Source organism: Myxocyprinus asiaticus, chromosome 14, assembly GCF_019703515.2.
Source record: "Myxocyprinus asiaticus isolate MX2 ecotype Aquarium Trade chromosome 14, UBuf_Myxa_2, whole genome shotgun sequence".
Lineage (NCBI taxonomy): Eukaryota > Metazoa > Chordata > Actinopteri > Cypriniformes > Catostomidae > Myxocyprinus > Myxocyprinus asiaticus.
In genome coordinates this window covers 18,766,471-18,783,681 of record NC_059357.1, presented here as the reverse complement: position 1 = coordinate 18,783,681, position 17,211 = coordinate 18,766,471, and the positions used below count along the sequence as shown (strand labels likewise).

The following is a 17,211-nucleotide window of genomic DNA, read 5'->3' as shown; positions in this document are numbered from 1 at the left end:
CCGAGTAAGCCCTTTGTTATTGTGTTTTGCTGAATGAATCTTAATAACTCAGTGTTCCTTATTTCAAAACAGTTACTTTGATGAGTGGCATGAATGGAATAAGTAAGATTATAATGACAATCCTGCACTTGGTCCTGACTTGAAGGGATAGTTCACCCAAAAATGAACATTCTCTCATGATAAACTCACCCTCATGCCATAGATGTGTATGACTTTCAATCAAATTAAGATTTTTACAAGAATATCTCAGCTCTGTAGGTCCATACAATGCAAGTGAATGGTGGCCAGACCTTTCAAGCTCCAAAAATCACATAAAGGCAGCTTAAAAGTAATCCATAAGACTCCAGTGGTTTATTATGCATTCTGAAATTATGGAATCACTTTGGGTGAGAAACAGATCACCATTTCATTTTTGTTTTTTTTTACTATAAATCTCCACTTTCAATTTCAGAATGTGAAAGCAAAAGTGGAGATTTATAGTAAAAAAATTACTTAAATATGGATCTGTTTCTCACCCACACCTATCAAACTGCTTCTGAAGACATACATTTAACCACTGGAGTCTTATGAATTACTTTTATGCTGCCTTTATATGATCACCATTCATTTGCATTTTATGGACCTACAGAGCTGAGATATTCTTCTTAAAATCTTTATTTGTGTTCTGCAGAAGAATGAAAGTCATACATATCTGGGATGGAATGAGGGTGAGTAAATGATGAGAACATTTTGATTTTTGGGTGAACTATCCCTTTAACCACAACACAACTGATGTAATTTACAAAGATCCCAACTCTAAGGATAGACGATCACTATCAATCAAATGACAATGAAGTTCATCAACAGGATTTTATCAAATGAAAACACATCAGGGATACTTGAGACTTCAGCAGACTTAACTAAGAATTCATCTTGAATATTTGGAGTGTCATAGCTACAGTTTTTTTTAAAAGATGCTCCATTTGCACATGAAAAATAGACCAGTTGAGTCCAAGCTAGATGGAATAACGAGTGAAGTTTGTAAAGAGTAGGAATAATAAATAAGAGGTTTCCTACTGCAGTCTGGTAACCATGCTAAAGAAAATTAATGTCTAAATAATTGATTCTGCTGCAAATCCAATCAACCTAGTTATGTCAAAATCAAAGTTAATCATCACCGTCTTGCATTTTCCTCATCTGACATGCCATCCAAGGACCAAAACACAGTAGAGGCTCCCGGGTCCTTGTAGAAACGTTTAGATCCCATGACTTGTTCATAATCCTTTGTGTCTGGCTGTTTTTATCCAAGAGAAATTCCAAGAGTAAATGTAATCCACAGTCTCAGGTTGTTTCTTTTCTTTTTTTTTTTTGCTTGGTCCTGTTCATCCAAGCATTCAAAAAGTCCCCTCCACCTAACCAAAATTATAAAAATGGAAGCCACTTGCACGGAATAAAGTCACATAGAGAAACATTTTGGGTTGTGGGGAGGACAAAATGACCACAACATGTGTATCACCTATTCCTTAATCCAGAGCATATAGATAAAAAAATATATGAGTAAAAACCTTTCTGCTATCATCCAGCATTGACATCTTTATGTGGTTTTAAATTTGTTCAATTGGACTCCATCATGCAAAGGAATGTTATTTGTACCTTTGACTGTATTTTCTCGGTCTCCTAATGCAAATGGTAGGAGATTACATAATTTTAAATTTGCCCCTGAATGAATTTATATATATATATATATATATATATATATATATATATATATATATATATATATATATATATATATATATATAAACCTAAACATAAATAAATAACCAGACAGACAGAAAGATCAATTTATCTCTCCTCAACTAAATAAAGACTAACAAACACAAACAAACAAACTGACATTTGAACGCATTACCTATATAAAAATGTGTATACTAATAAAGTTAACAACCTAAACCCCTTTTTGTAATTTAACTGCATGTAATCATTAAACCTGGCATCCCCTTTTTTAGAAAATCCTACTGTCTTCATTTTTGAGTTCGTCTATATACTTTTGTACTTATTTGATTTATCTTTTAAACTAATCCACAAAAAGCACCCAATCTCTCACTGAATCCAGCATACGGACTTTGCCTGTAACTTTGCCTGTACTGCATATTGTCTCTCTGTCATGATCCTTTAGGCTGCACAGACAGCTGTTTGAACAGTTCCTTCAGTCACTAGTCATGCACTGAGGGGCTGAACTGCTTCTCTCGATTTCCTCCATTCAGTTTCTCTACACTCCTGAAACCAGTGCCACGAGCAAATACAAAATGTTAACAGGTCACAAATGAAAACAGGAAATTAGATAATTTTTTTTTCGAGATGGAGTGCCACATGTCAAACTCCTCCCTGAAAAATAAAAAAAAAACCCAGAGAGATAGAGTAGTAAGCCTTGGAAATAACTAACACTAGATAGAGAGTTTCATCTATTTCTTCTGGAGCCCACAATTGTTATTTGGCTTGTACTTTCCCCGCCTTTTTCCTGTGTTGCTTCCAACAGTCCCTCTCTTCCCCCATTCTCCCCTTCTTTCCACGAGCTTGCGAGATTACCCTGTGGCTCTTTTGCAAAAACTGGTCTTCCCTCCTTTTCTTGGGTTGTGAGAGTCCCCTGGTCTAAACTGCCAGTGCTGTTGCACTTTTTCACAGATGGGGGCACAAGAGAGCTGGGCAGATGCAGTGATGTGAGTGACAGACTACTCGGCATCTCTGCGAGCTGTTGGCTGTCGCATGTCTGGTTTGAGCTGCACCGTACCATCCCTATATTCTCATCAGAAGGTTTAATGGTGCCACAGCTGCTCTTGCTGCGCTGGTGCTCCCTGGTGGTATGGAGGTTCTGTGTAGCTGGAGGACTGGGTCTCAGGGTCTCTGTTGAGAAGGTGGTGTGCTCATCAAGGAGCGTGTCCAAGAGGGGCACGGGGAGCTCAGGGTTTTGAGGGGCCGATACAATGAAACTGAGCCCTTCTTCCATGGTCGTTGGTAGGCTGCCCTCCGAGCTGCCCGTAGCCAGGGAGGAGTCACTGTAAGAAGAATACTAAAGACGGAGAAACACAGAGAATGTTTAAATAGTAACTTGGTATTGAGATGCAATTCAGTTGTACATTAATTGGAAAAAAAAACAAAAAAAACAAACAGGATAGGATAGGATAAATCAGTGGTTTGCTACTGGAGGGTCATGAACCAACAATATGACACAGGTCTGGTCTGATTGTGAACAGTAGGGAAAAAATAAAAAATACAATAAAAATGGTTGTTACAAAAGGTAGCTAACCATATAATTGTGTGTAGTTGGGATAGCAACATTAAAGGGTGGAGGAAACATTTCCCATTTCTTGACATCCAAGGCTGAACATCCAATCTAACTTTATTTTGGCACAAATTTATCTGTTACTTGGGAGGCTTGCCAAATGGACAGGGTGCATAACATGCCCGCATCCTCAAAACCATGGACAAAATGCAATGAAATACTGTATGCAATAAAAAAGAAAATATAAAAATACAACCAAGATTACATAGGGTTCCATTTGGAACAAGAATAAATATGTTTTGTGCCAACCACAATAGATTTTGTGAGGTGAAATATTGGCTGCAAAATTTCAAGAGACATTTAGAAACAATAATATATATATATATATATATATATATATATATATATATATATATATATATATATATATATATATATATATGTATATATATGCATTTAAAATATCATGTACATTCAAAAAATTCTAGTCATAGTTTATGTAGCAATTGTAATAAGTTTGCATATGCTTGGGCCTATTTTTGTATGACAAATAATTTGGTACTGTATTGGTATACTTGATGTCCAATGTAAGATTTGGGTCCTGAAGCAAAAGCAGTTGAGAACCACTAGGGTAATCCAATGCATAAGCTGTATACAGTGACAATAAAAAGTATATGATCACTTTGGAATTAACTGCATTTATTTTTGCAAACCTAGAGTTGGCAAACCTAGATCCAATTAATGAAACAAGACTGGAGGTGTGGGTTAGAGCTACTTTGACTCATAAAAAGCACTCAAACAGTTTGAGTTTGCTATTCACAAGAAGCATCTGCTGACGTGGACTATGCCTAGCAAAAAAAAAGTTCTCATAAGACCTACGATCAAGAATTGTTGCTTTGCATAAAGCTGGAAAGGGTTACAAAGTTATCTCGAAGAGCTTAGATATTCATCTGTCCACAGTTAGACAAATTGTCTATAAATGGAAACGATTTAGTACTGTGGCTACTCTCCCTAGAAGTGGCCGTCCAGCCAAGATGACTCAAAGGGCACACAGCAGAATGCTCAATGAGGTAAAAAAGAACCGTAGAGTGACAACTAAAGACTTGAAGGAATCATTGGAACATCTCTGTTCATGAGTCTACTATACAGAAATCATTAAACAGGCATGGTGTCCATGGCAGGACACCACAAAGGAAGCTGCTGCTTTCCAACAAAAACATGCTACTTGGAAAATGTTTTGTGGACTAATGAATCTAAGGTTGAATTGTTTGGGAAGAACATGCATAACTATGTATGGCACAAAAAGGGCACCGCATACCAACATGAAAACATCATCCCAGTGGTGAAGTACGGTGGAGGGAGCATCATGATTTGGGGATGCTTTGCTGCTTCAGGGCCTGGACCGCTTGACATAATCAAATAAACAATGAATCCCCAAGTTTATCAAGATATCCTACAGGATAATGTCAAGGTTGCTGTGCGGCATCTGAAGCTCAGTAGAAGCTGAGTGATGCAGCAGGACAATTACCCTAAACATAAAAGTAAATCCACTACAGTATGGCTTCAAAAAAAGAAAATCCACCTTCTGGAGTGGCCCAGTCAGAGCACAGATCTTAACCCACTAGAGATGCTGTGGAATGACCTCAAGAGAGCCATTCACACCAGACATCCTAAGAAGATGGCTGAGCTGAAGCAGTTCTGTAAAGAAGAATGGTCCAAAATTCCTTCTGAACGCTGTGCAGGTTTAATCCACACTACCGGAAACACTTGTTTGAGGTTATTGCTGCCAAAGGAGGATCGACCAGTTATTGAATCCAAGGGTTCACTTACTTTGTCCACAGCACTGTGTTCAATAAAAACATGAAAGATTATAATTGTTTGTGTGTTGTTAACTTAAGCACATTGTGTTTGTCAGTACTTGTGACTTTGATGAAGATGAGATCACATTTTATGACCAATTAATGCAGAAAACCAGCTAATTCCAAAGGTTCACATACTTTTTCTTACCACTGTATATGCGTGTAAGCTCATACCTGTGTGATGAGAAGTCTGGTATTAGCTCCAGGAGAGCACAGAGAAGCCCATGAGGCTGGGGAAGTTAGTCTGAGCCCTCGTGGTTTGTGTCCTGGTTGGCCCCTTGGGGGTGCAGGGAGGGCTACTGGATGGAAGAATTCAGCAGGGAGACGAATGGGAGATGTAGATCCGCACAAACCTCCAGAAACTTTTGTGTCCTCCTGATTACTGCTGCTACAGGGAAGTCCACCTTCACACAAAGACAGGGGGACAACATTATCCCTTATGAATGTTTACTAATGCATTTTATACTAAGTACAGTTAGTGTACAGTACAATGTAGTAAAGGTCTTGCTTCTTCTCGTTTTTCAATTTGTCGTAACAAGTTAGTTTTGTTTGCATTTTTTTTTCACTCTGACTTCTAGTTTTAGTTTAGTTTTCATTTTATAATGTGTATCAAAATTGTAACTAAAATTGTCATGAAAATGTTTTCTAGTCTATCTTCATGTAATAACACTGGCCTGCAGGTGTGTGAAGGTGCCGCATTACCTAAACTGTGGCGAGCAGGTGTGTTATGAAGCTGATTTGGAGAAGCAGCCCCAGGCCCTGCTGTCCCTTCTTCTGCCCCAGTGATGTGAACCTGAGAGGGTTGTTGCAACCTGCTATGACCTTCTGAGTTTAGGCAATCATCACAGCCCCTTTCCTGAGCAGAATCATTAGCATGTTAGAGCTTTCATGATCCTGGGTAGACTTCTGGCTCTCTGAAGCTTCAAGACTTACAGTATTTCCTCTGGGCTTCATGTTAAAATAAACTCCCTGTATTCAGGGCTCTTCTCAATAACAGTATAAGAGATTAAGAAATAATTAGGCTCTGCAGGATCTACTGAGCCATCTGCCCCACATATTCTCCTGCCTCTTTCTACATTGTCTCTAACAAATAGCTAGAGATGTTCAAAGTCAGCAGAAGAATTAGGCTGGCAGAGTTGCAAAGCTTTCTCCTCTCCCTGTCAAGAAACACATGCACCAGGACGCTGCAGGATTTAGATTAACTGCTTACTTAGTTATTTGATTTCTTCTATCTAATTAGTGTGAGTTTGTTGTCATTCTCACTGATTATAGTTCATTAAATGCTCATGGCATGAGATTTAAAAGATTACAGCAGTTTATAAAGCAGATAGCAGATAATAGAATCGATGGGAAACATTATACAGGTAAAGATTTTTCATTTTTGCAGAAAAATAACGTTTTCCTAGTAACACAGAGTCTGATGTGGAATTTTTGGCATATGCCATCAATGGGCATATCAATAAACAAAGCAAAGCAAAGCAAACCAAACCAAACCAAACCAAAACAAAACAAAACAAAACAAAACAAAACAAAACAAAACAAAACAAAACAAAACAAAACAAAACAAAAATCCACACAAAAGCGATAAAAAACGTCACAGCGACTTAAATCGGCTGTTTGGGAGCATTTTAATGACTAAGGTTCCTGAAGATGATGGTTGTAAAAGAGACAGAAGTCATATAAAGGTACACATCCTACAAATTAGACAGTATGTTCCACTAGTTGTCCAACAACAAACTAGTGAGTTTAATATTTTTAGCTGTGGTGCTTTTAAATCATCAAAACCATCATCTTACCGTCAAAAAATTACACCATCACATTCCCACTCTTAATGATTAAAACAAAACTAAACAAACAAAACAAAACAAAAAAATTGTTGCATCCAATAATAAAAAGTATGACGGATCATCACAGTACAATATGTCTGACTCAATGTGAAATGGTTCACAAAGAAGAATTGTTTCCTTTAAAATATTGTACTGAAAATTCAGACTTCTAAACAAGCACTTATGCTTTTCGTTTAATTTAAATGGAAAAATTCCAAACGTTTAAAGTTGTTTCAGCAAATGCCTCACCTTTTTAAAGATCTAAAATAGATCTGAACATTTCAAATTGTGAGTAAGGACACTTAGATGATTGTGTCAGATATGTGGGCGTGCGTTATTTGGAACAAAAAAAAAAAAATCATCTTCATGAGAGCAAGTTCACCTTGGCAGCCAGCTGGTAGATGCTCTGCTCATCCAGACTCAGGTCATCAGGTAGTGCTGGAGAGGATGACTTATCTGAGAGCTGCTCCGACCTCAGAGATGCCTGCTCCAGTTCAGCCATGTGGATCTGCTGTGAGTCACAATTTATAGCAGAGAATAATGAGACAAAGAGTGAGTTTTAATAATTAGAAACCTTCCCTAGTAATTGAATTTACACAGTCTTTTACTGTGTGCCACTCCAATGGCTTAAAAAAGTTTGGAGAGTACATTCAACTGTTTTTGAATACTAAAACTATCAAAAGAACTATTCAATTGTTATGGACAGGATGGTTCATTTCTGACAAGGCGATGATGTCTTTCCAAAATGGGAGAGACTTTTAGAGTGAAATAGAGTGTGAGGGAGAAAAGAGCTTGCAAATCAGGGATGGATGGAGAGCAGAGACAGTGGAGTAGAGACAGACTGATAGGCTGACATTGTTGGCAGCTAGTCAGAATGGAGGACTGACAGGTGTGGAGGTTACTGCTTGAATTCTTTCCTGAACTGCCTCTGTCCTGTCTGTCACTGTGATGAACACAACCACTGGGAGATAGAGTGTGAACATAAATGTTTTTCACATTAAATGATGTGGTATATGTACAATGACAGATTAGTCGACAAAGTAGTAGAATAGTTTTTGATATTTTGTTTCATTTTACAGCTATGGTTAAACATATGGTGTCCTCAAATGTTCTGAATTGCTGACATTCAGATTTTATCAAGACATCTTCCCTGTCTCAAGTCCAATCCAGGAGATTTCAAGTTATCCATTCTAAAGGCAAGTTATTCATCCTAAAATTCAGCTGGATTAGATTTGCTCTCTTACAACACCAGATGGAATTGCACAAATAATTACTGTTTTCAAACATGTTTCCCAAAGACTCCCCTCATCTGCCTTTGGTCGGGAAAACAGATAGTTCCTTCCTAACCTCTTTAGGCATTGGTTGAGTCAATGTTGCTGTGTAATGCTGGTCTGGATGCTCAAACAAACAGAGCAATGTTTTTACAGCACCACAGAGCCACGGTGTTTACACTATTCAGGGGAATCAACCTACAAATGGCTTACTTATATTTGTTTATGCATATTAAGCTGGGATCGAAGAAAGTATTTTAACACAAAAATTAAATTACACACTTCACCTTTAGTTAAAAGTAGTCATAGAGAAGTTTCTTTTATGGAGTCATATTTGCATAAATCCTTTGAATGCTTTTTGTTCTGGTATATTGGTTGATTTTTTATCCATGAGTGCACATGCAACAAACACTGATACAGTCATTTTGAAGTGGTACCTCTTGCGGATGACTCCTGCAGTCTTTGCAGACAAGTGGGGAGGAGTAATGATGGAAGACTGAGCCAGAGAGGTTGTCAATCATCAGCATCTCTCCTTCAAAGGAGTCTTTAATGAGCAGAGAGACACTGTCCAGCCACAGGTTCTCCTGGGACAAAAACACACATCACCAGAGTTAATAACACATAGATATTACCAATAATGCTCTGTGTACTGTAAGTGCAGGGCCATCGATTGGGGGTTTGAGGGTCAACCGGGAATGTAGTCACAGGCCCGGTCACAGAAGCGGCCCACTAGGCCCCACTAAGTACACATTAAAATTTTTATTGTAGAGTTAACATGTTTCAGTTTAATTGATTTTGGGGGTTTGCCTACAAACATTTTGTCTCATGGAATAAAGTGACGGCGCAATGAAAGTGTGATAGTGATGTGCAACGCATAATTCGGAAGGTCATTTTAAAACTCCCTTAAAATTAGTAGTGAATAGTCAATTGTAATTCAATAACTTTAAGATGACTTAAAATATAGTGTACTTTGAAAAGGTTTTGTACAAGAAAACAGAACACCCTAAGCACTTCTAGACACAAACACTCAGACTTTAATGAGAGGGTAGGGTCAGGGAAAGGTTCTCCTTCACTGTCACAGGTTTGGTCTTAATGATAGAGTTTGAAAGGAGTCTTACAGCCATAGAGCTTCAAAGAGCAGCTGTGCAAAGGGATAAGCCTGAACACAGCCACACACTCCTGCACACAATCCATGCATACTGTAGCAGCTTAACAAAATTCTTTGTGAAAATGAATTCACAGTGCTAAAAGTATATATGAAATAGTCCTTTCCCATAGAAAGCGTTAGCACATTCACGCCTTTACAATAGGTGGCAATTTTACACCGATACACCGGTGGCTCAACAAACCTTTGAGCTGGTCCACCCTCTGTCCATAACCAGGTTAGAAGAAATAACCCCTTGACAAGTTTGCAAAACCAACAAGAAAAGCAAACTATTATGTAGCGAGCAGATCTAAAAAAAACTGAAGCAGCGATGATGAGTGTGTTGTTGATTTTCTCAATGAGAAAGAAAACTTTCGAAACACTTCACAAACTATTTCAGTTCACATGCTGGACAACATGACAGTATTATCATGAATACACAGTCTGAGGGGTGATTAGAAAGAATCAAGTGTGTAACGGTGTAACGGTTAAAACATGTTACCATTTGGAACACTGCCACTGTCACTCATACTGTTTATACTGTTAAGTGCATTTGTTTAAAATCACTGCGCAGTGCACACTCATAATAACTGTTAAAACAAATGTTTGACTATCTTATTGCCATGTACATTTACTTGTGTTATATTTGCTTAAAACCCTGCATGTTACTAATTAAATGTGATGAAATGTAAACGCTCCAAGAGTGCAAGCAATAAAACACAGATCTCACTCAACAAACCCATCTTCAGTCTGACCCATTATTAGATACTTTAATACTGCTAACGACTATTAAAAATAGCACAGCAATAACAATTTTTATTTTTGGTATTCAAAGGCACACAGAGTGCACTGCAAGTCCCAGCAATAGTATTAATATTATCAATATATGGCGAAGAAAAACACTTAAGATCCGTAAAGTTGTTTATTAAAAAAGTGTTCAAAGGCAAAGATGCCACGATATATAAATTATATGAAATATATAAGATTAAATGCAAAAGCAAAAAAATGCAGGTGGAATAAATTATGAAGACAATACACATAAGATCAGATCATTTTTAAAGGGGATGCAAGGCAGTGATGCAGCAATATAATTTACATGTTAAGAGAACCCATATGATACATTTAATGCAAATGAAATACACATCCTCACTGCTGTATCAGGATTTCTTAATTTACTTAAGCGTTTAATGTCGGTGGTGAACAGCTTTCTGTGCATTAGTGCCACCAGTTGATCTAGTTCTGGTAACTGCAACGGCTTCTGACACATGATTTAAATCTGATATATTATTGGTCAGGGCATTTCTTCGGTGGGCAAGAAAAAAAATCCAACACTCACCGAAAAAAAAAGCTTTGCTTTGTTGCTGCACGATTCGACTGGTGTGCAAAAGGCCTTAAGATGGTTCCCTATCTGTCACTCACTCGAAGTTGACTCGGCTCCCCGCCTCGGTCCTTCTACCTAAGGGTATGAGCACTGGGGGCGATTTGGGGACATCAATGGGACCACCTCCGCCAGGTATCTCCCCACGGACCTCCTATTCCCCAGCACGCTCGCTTGCCACGGTCGGGCGCTCGGACGAGATCGCTGGCTCGTCTCAGGGCGAGTTCGACTTCTTGTTCGGAGCCCGGGTAGAAGATGAGTTATCGAGCGCAGCATCGGAGAGCGGGCTCGTCCAGTCGGACGCAGAGGCTTTGACTGGGCTTCCTCCTTCGGGAATGGTCGCCCAGTCCAAGGCCGACGCGGAAATGACGGACATGCTTTCCCAGGCGGCCGCAAGCGTCAAGCTAGAGTGGAACCCTCCACTCTCCCCTGAACTCTCGCGGCTCGATGATTGGTTCCTGGGCTCTGGGCGCCACCCACGGCCATGCCTTGCCCCCGTTCCTTTCTTCCTGAAAGTGCATGAGGAGCTGACAAGATCGTGGCAGGCACCTTTTACTGCCCGGTCCCGTTCTTTCAGCTCCCCTGCTCTCACTACCCTCAATGGTGGAGCAGCCAGGGGGTATTCGGTGATCCCTCAGATGGATAAGGCGCTCACGGTGCACTTGTGTCCGCAGAGCGCCGCCACCTGGCACGGGTGCCTGAAGATTCCTTCCAGGGCCTGTAGGTTTATGTCGTCCCTGACGGCTAAGGCCTACGGTGCCACTGGACAAGCCACCTCCACCCTGCACGGCATGGCTCTCCTGCAAGTACACCAAGCCAAGGCGCTAAAAGAACTGCATGAGGGTAGTTCTGACCCGGGATTGATGCAGGAACTGCGCTCGGTGACTGACCTCGCTCTCCGGGTGACGAAGGTCATGGCGCAGTCTCTCAGGCAGGTGATGTCCACCCTGGTGGTCCAGGAGCACCACCTTTGTTTCATTTTCATTTAATTTCGCCACATGTCCAAGAGACTGCGGTACCCAAAAATTGAGAGCGGTTTTCTTGTTCCCTGGGTCACATGTCCAGTGCGCACGGCCATCGTCACGACCACTGTCCACCGTCCCATCTTTGCAGGTATGGCGCTCCAGCGGCGGATCCCTGCCCGTGCGCCCAGCTGTGGCACAAACACGCCCACACGGGATTGGTTCCAGTGGACTATGGGGACAAGACTCTTCCTCCCCCCTCCCCGGCCAATCTTATGGTGGGCGGCAGGAGCCAGGTAAGTGCTTCGATGTCCCTGGACTCAGCATGGCCACGGGGCTCGAATCCCCTCGACATAGCAGTAAGCCTACTTGCACAGACCCTGTGCAAGGTCAGGGAGGACGAGGAGCAGATCATCCTAGTAACACCCTAATGGCCCACCCAGAGGTGGTTCTCGGATCTCACGCTCCTTGCGATCCCTTTTAGGGATCAGGTGGTGAACCTGCAAGCGCTGCCCCAGGAGGAGGCAGACCCAGCCTTGGCGTTGCTGTGTCCGGTGCGAGCTTTACGCATCTATTTGGATGGCATGCAGAGCCTTAGAAGCTCCGAGCAGCTGACAGATAGGGAACATCCTGGTTACTTTCGTAACCTCCGTTCCCTGATGGAGGGAACGAGACATTGTGTCCCTCTTGCCACAATGCTGAACTACCCACTGAAATGGATGGGACCTGGTCTTGGCTCCTCAGCACAAAACCTGAATAAGTGGTTGCATACCAGCTCCTTTTATACCCGTATGTCCGGGGGAGTGGCATGCAAATTCCACTCGCCAAGTGGAATTTTTTTTTTAAAAAAGCAGAGGTGTCTGGGACTCCCAAGAGTGACCCCTAGTGTCACTACATCGACACAACGTCTTGTTTCCTCCATCAGGGAATGGAGGATACGAAAGTAACCAGGACGTTTGCTGGTCTTAACTGGTTTAAACTGATTTAGCCAATGTCCCTGCCAGACCAACTAACAAGTGCCCAAAACCCCTCTAAAACCATCAAACTAGACAAGCCTGTGACCAGCTAAGACCAGAAAACCACCTTAAACTGACCTTAGCAGTTATTCAGCAGTGCTTAAAAAATTATGAAATGTGGCTTTAAACTCAAGGCTCTGAACACGTAAACAAAAACCTTTCGCCTGCATCAGTCAATGTCTATTTTAGCTTACCTCATGAATGCCACATCATTTAATGTTAATATCAAGAAGTAAAAAAAAGAAACCAATATTCAATTTACTCTACAGGGCAATTTAGGAAGCAGTCAATTAAAGAATCAATCTACAAGAACCGTAATGTAGTGTTGTCTAATGACAATCATTTATTTCTCCAGGTAATTGTGCTCTTGCGTCGGGCTCATTATGAGAGCCAAAAGCTTTTGATTTCCTACACAAACAAACAATTAAGTTGAAATGACTTATTTGAGCTAGATTAAAATCGATAAGCCCAAGAGTGCCTCAGGAAGATATAATTCTGAGTGCACTTGGTTATTATCATGCAAACTATTGTGTAAAACAAATAGGTCTAATAAAATACTTTACAGTAAGAGCTCTGTATTAGTGATGAACCGATATGGGTTTTTAATAGGCAATGCAGATACCAATATCTAGAGAGCAGGGTGGTGATTGCCGATTTAATGCTTATATACTGTATTTATATATAATTGTATTTTTATATATAAATATAATTGTAAACTAGAGGGCTAGTTTGCCCTTTTTATTTATTTATTTTTTTTTACGAGTAAAATGAGGTCTGTGGTTAAAGGGATAGTTCACCCAAAAATGAAAATTATGTCATCATTTCCTCACCCACATGTTGTTCCTAACTCTAACCCTAACCGTTTCCTATGAATTACTTTTCTTCCGTGAAAACCAAAATGAGAATAATAGCCAAAGTCACCATTCACTTGCATTGTATCTTTTTTTCCACACAATAAAAGTGCATAGTTAAAGGGTTAGTTCACACAAAATGGAAAATTCTCTCATCATTTACTCACCCTCATGCCATCCCAGATATGTATGACTTTCTTTCTTCTGCTGAAAACAAACAAAGATTTCTTTATGAATATATCAGCCCTGTAGATTCAAACAATGCAAGTGAATGGTGATCAAGACTTTGAAGCTCCAAAAAGGAGAAAAAGTTAGAATAAAAGTAATCCATCAGTCTCCAGTGGTTTAACAGTGTTTCTCATTAATGAATCAAAAATATTTTTACACTTCTCATAATAACATAAAAGATCTCTAATGTTGTGTTTTGCACCGTTGCTTTGGCAAAGCATCTCTCACTCCCAGTCAGTCAGTCCCCTGCTGTACGTGCGCATACTCACACACACTGGAACCAATTATCTAACGTTAACGTTATTACCAGCGGCTCTGACAACATAACTATTTTCAGCATCTGAGGAGCAAGTTCAACACAGGTAACCACTTTTGCTTCATTTCTTTGATGGCTCACAGGGCTTGACATTAACGCTTGTCCGGGACAAGTGGATTTTTGAAGGGGCAAGTGAAAGAGAATTTTACTTGCCCGACCAGACAAGCAGACTGATTAAAATGTCAACAATAAAATAAAATAAATAACAAAAAAATAACCAGCTATATTTGTGATAGCCCAGGCCTGTGTCACTAATGCGCTAATGCGCACCTGAATGGTCAAATGTATTTCAAAATTCTGCCAAAATGCCCGTCTTGGTGAGGTATTCATGTAAACACAGAGAGTGATGTCTAAAGTGAACATAAACAGCAGAGAAAAAAAGCAGATTTGTATTAAAATGTCGTACTTGTAAGTATAAACATAAGCTAATGGACCTGCCGCTGTCTAGTGTGTCATTATAATAATCAAACAACCATAACAAGAAAATGAGAAAACACTCGCTGCTCTTGACTGGGTAACTTTAGTAGATTTAAAAAGTATTAATGTATTATAATCATACAGTGAAGACCAGTAGTAGTTTCATATTGCATTTCATTCTGAATGTTTCCTTGAATACTTGATAGCTTACTGCTGTTAAAAACTTTTAAAAAAGTACTGAATTTTCTTAATTTGTATTTTTTGTTCTATTATTTTTAATCAATTTCTATTCATTGCTGTTTTTTATTGTTATTTTGTTTCTGTTTGTTTACTAGTCTTGAATAATTACTTAAGAACTTGAAACCATTCTTCCATAATTAACATATTATTTAGTGTTATTATTTGTTGTAGTTTTGAAGCTGGTATTGAGGATCGTCAAATTTCAACACCGACTACTGAAATTTTGGTATTGTGATAATGTATAGCCTTTATTGTTCATGGTAGATCTTGCTGCAATAACATAATGAAAAAGTAGAGCTCATTCCATAGAACTATGAGCATTCCTGCAGTAAATGATGGCGATGGAGGCTTATCTTTATTTGACTACCATGCGTAACATAAAATAATTATCATATGACAATAGCTTCCTCCCCTAACCAGTGCAGTTTACATGTCTGTCGCAAAGAATTGAGTTGATTGCATAGGTACACTATTAGGTTGGGCATCGGTCATAATTTTAGAAAAATATACAAAATAAACTTTGACATGTTACATGAACATGTAACTTAAATGTATTTTTTCTCTCCGGACAAGTAACATTTGTACTCGGACAAGTGAATGACCAATTTTCTTGTCTGAAGGACAAGCACATGACAGTGCTTAATGTTGAGTCCTGGCTCAAATGTATGCTCTAGTCGATTTTGTGTTTTGACAATTTGTGAAATGCGTTAAATTCCATCTCGTTTATGCTTTGTGGGTGTGACTTTTTTGCCATGTCATCATCATTCATAACTATATAAGCAATGTTTTTATGATTAAATTATTACTAGAGCACAAAGATCTTCATAGATCTAGCCACTTAATTTTGCTCTAAAAGTGCACCAGATTGATGCATTTAACTTTAAAATGTACAAAATGTTCTTCCGGGGGACCATGCCCCAAGACCCTCCTAGAGGGTCTGAGGTCCACCCATCACAGTCTCACAAAATCCTGCAGGAAACACCTGGTTAAATCAATGTCTTCTGAAGCGATCCAGTTGGTTTTGCATCATTGCAGTCTCTAGCCACAATCATTATTTCAAGCTCGATTACACTTCCTAGTGCTGGACACATGCTCAGAGCACTGGATGGCACTATAGGAAGTGGAATCGAGCTTAAAAATCATGATCACCAAGGAGACTGCTGTCAAGATGTACAGTGAAAAAGGAGTTATATTTTGGTCTGTTCTCACCCAAAACCAACTGGATTGCTTTAGAAGGCACTGATTAAACCACTGGAGTCTTATGGATTACTTTTATGCTGCCTTTATCTGCTTTTATAAATTATACACAGTCATATCTCAAACATTAATTTTCGGCCAATACTGATTATCTCAAAATGTCAAAATATAGGCCAATTAATCGGCCTAGGCTGATATATCGGTCTATTATACTCTGTATTCTTCCAAACACAGTGGCAAACAAAGTGCCTACATTCACCTAAATAGCACTAACGAGAGTAGAACTGCAAGACTTTAGATTTACAGCCAGACACCAGCTCACAGGCTGCTATTATCCCCTGAAGATTAGCACCTTGCAGTGTCCAGTGTTAAGGGATCACATACACCTCTGTAGTTAAGATACAGTCCAGAGGTTTAAGCAACCAATTCATGGTACCACTCATGACCCACAGAGAAATGTGATGCTGGTCTGGTTATGGCCAAAGCACAGTGTGGTCATGGCCTGTAGTGGAACATCATTTTCAATATGGCTCTGAGGATAAGCGTGACATTTATGGGTGTGAAAGTTTCACCTGCCCACTCGTGTGTCATACACCCCATCAGCAGGGACATTTTGTATAATTGGCAGGAATTTATATTTAATGAAATTTCACCATATGGGGCATGTAGCGCTCATCTGCATCTTAGCATAAGGATACTTTAGTGCTTCTAAAATCACAGGTGGAATTTTACATGACTCTCTATAACCCTGAGAGCAAGAGTATGTACATGTCTAGACCTTCTCTTTTAATGAGCATTCTGTTGGCTTCCCTGTGGCAAAACATTCAACACATGGTGTGAACAGGTGGAAAAGCAGCATTTCTTTGCCAGTCTTGCTATTTCTGAAGGTTGTGTTGCACGGGTAGATGAAACAGCCAGAGAGTGTTCTCTCTCTGTTTCACTCTCATTCTCCCTGTCTTACATGCTTGTCTCTTCTTCCTCTGCTGACTTTGGCAGAAGTTTTGCACAATGCTAAACATGAGCCACAACAATGTGTTGTTGGGGAGCACACATATTCAGAACATGTTGTTTCCTCCCAGACTGACTCTAACACACATTAATAGTTACATAAACACTTTTTATTCTGAAATTGACATAGTAAATGTTTAAAACCCATTGTGGGGATGTGGGCATGGCTGAGCGATGTCTGTGGAGAGTGAGGCTGGGAGAGGAAGAGCTGTAAGGATTGACACCTGTGGGAAATC

At 39.7% G+C, this 17,211-nt stretch overlaps 1 protein-coding gene across 1 annotated transcript in view; it reads right to left on the bottom strand.

Moving 5' to 3' along the window:
* Window positions 1-645: 645 nt before the first annotated feature.
* Window positions 646-17,211, bottom strand: part of LOC127451954 (voltage-dependent T-type calcium channel subunit alpha-1I-like) — a 293,925-nt gene continuing 277,359 nt past the window's right edge. Inside the window, exons 34-38 of the mRNA XM_051717045.1 lie at window positions 8,656-8,802; window positions 7,330-7,458; window positions 5,824-5,977; window positions 5,296-5,525; window positions 646-3,049 (exon numbers count right to left, since the gene is read on the bottom strand). Coding sequence (XP_051573005.1) covers window positions 2,441-3,049; window positions 5,296-5,525; window positions 5,824-5,977; window positions 7,330-7,458; window positions 8,656-8,802 — 1,269 coding nt within the window. The 3' untranslated portion in view covers window positions 646-2,440. The remainder of the gene's footprint in view (window positions 3,050-5,295; window positions 5,526-5,823; window positions 5,978-7,329; window positions 7,459-8,655; window positions 8,803-17,211) is intronic.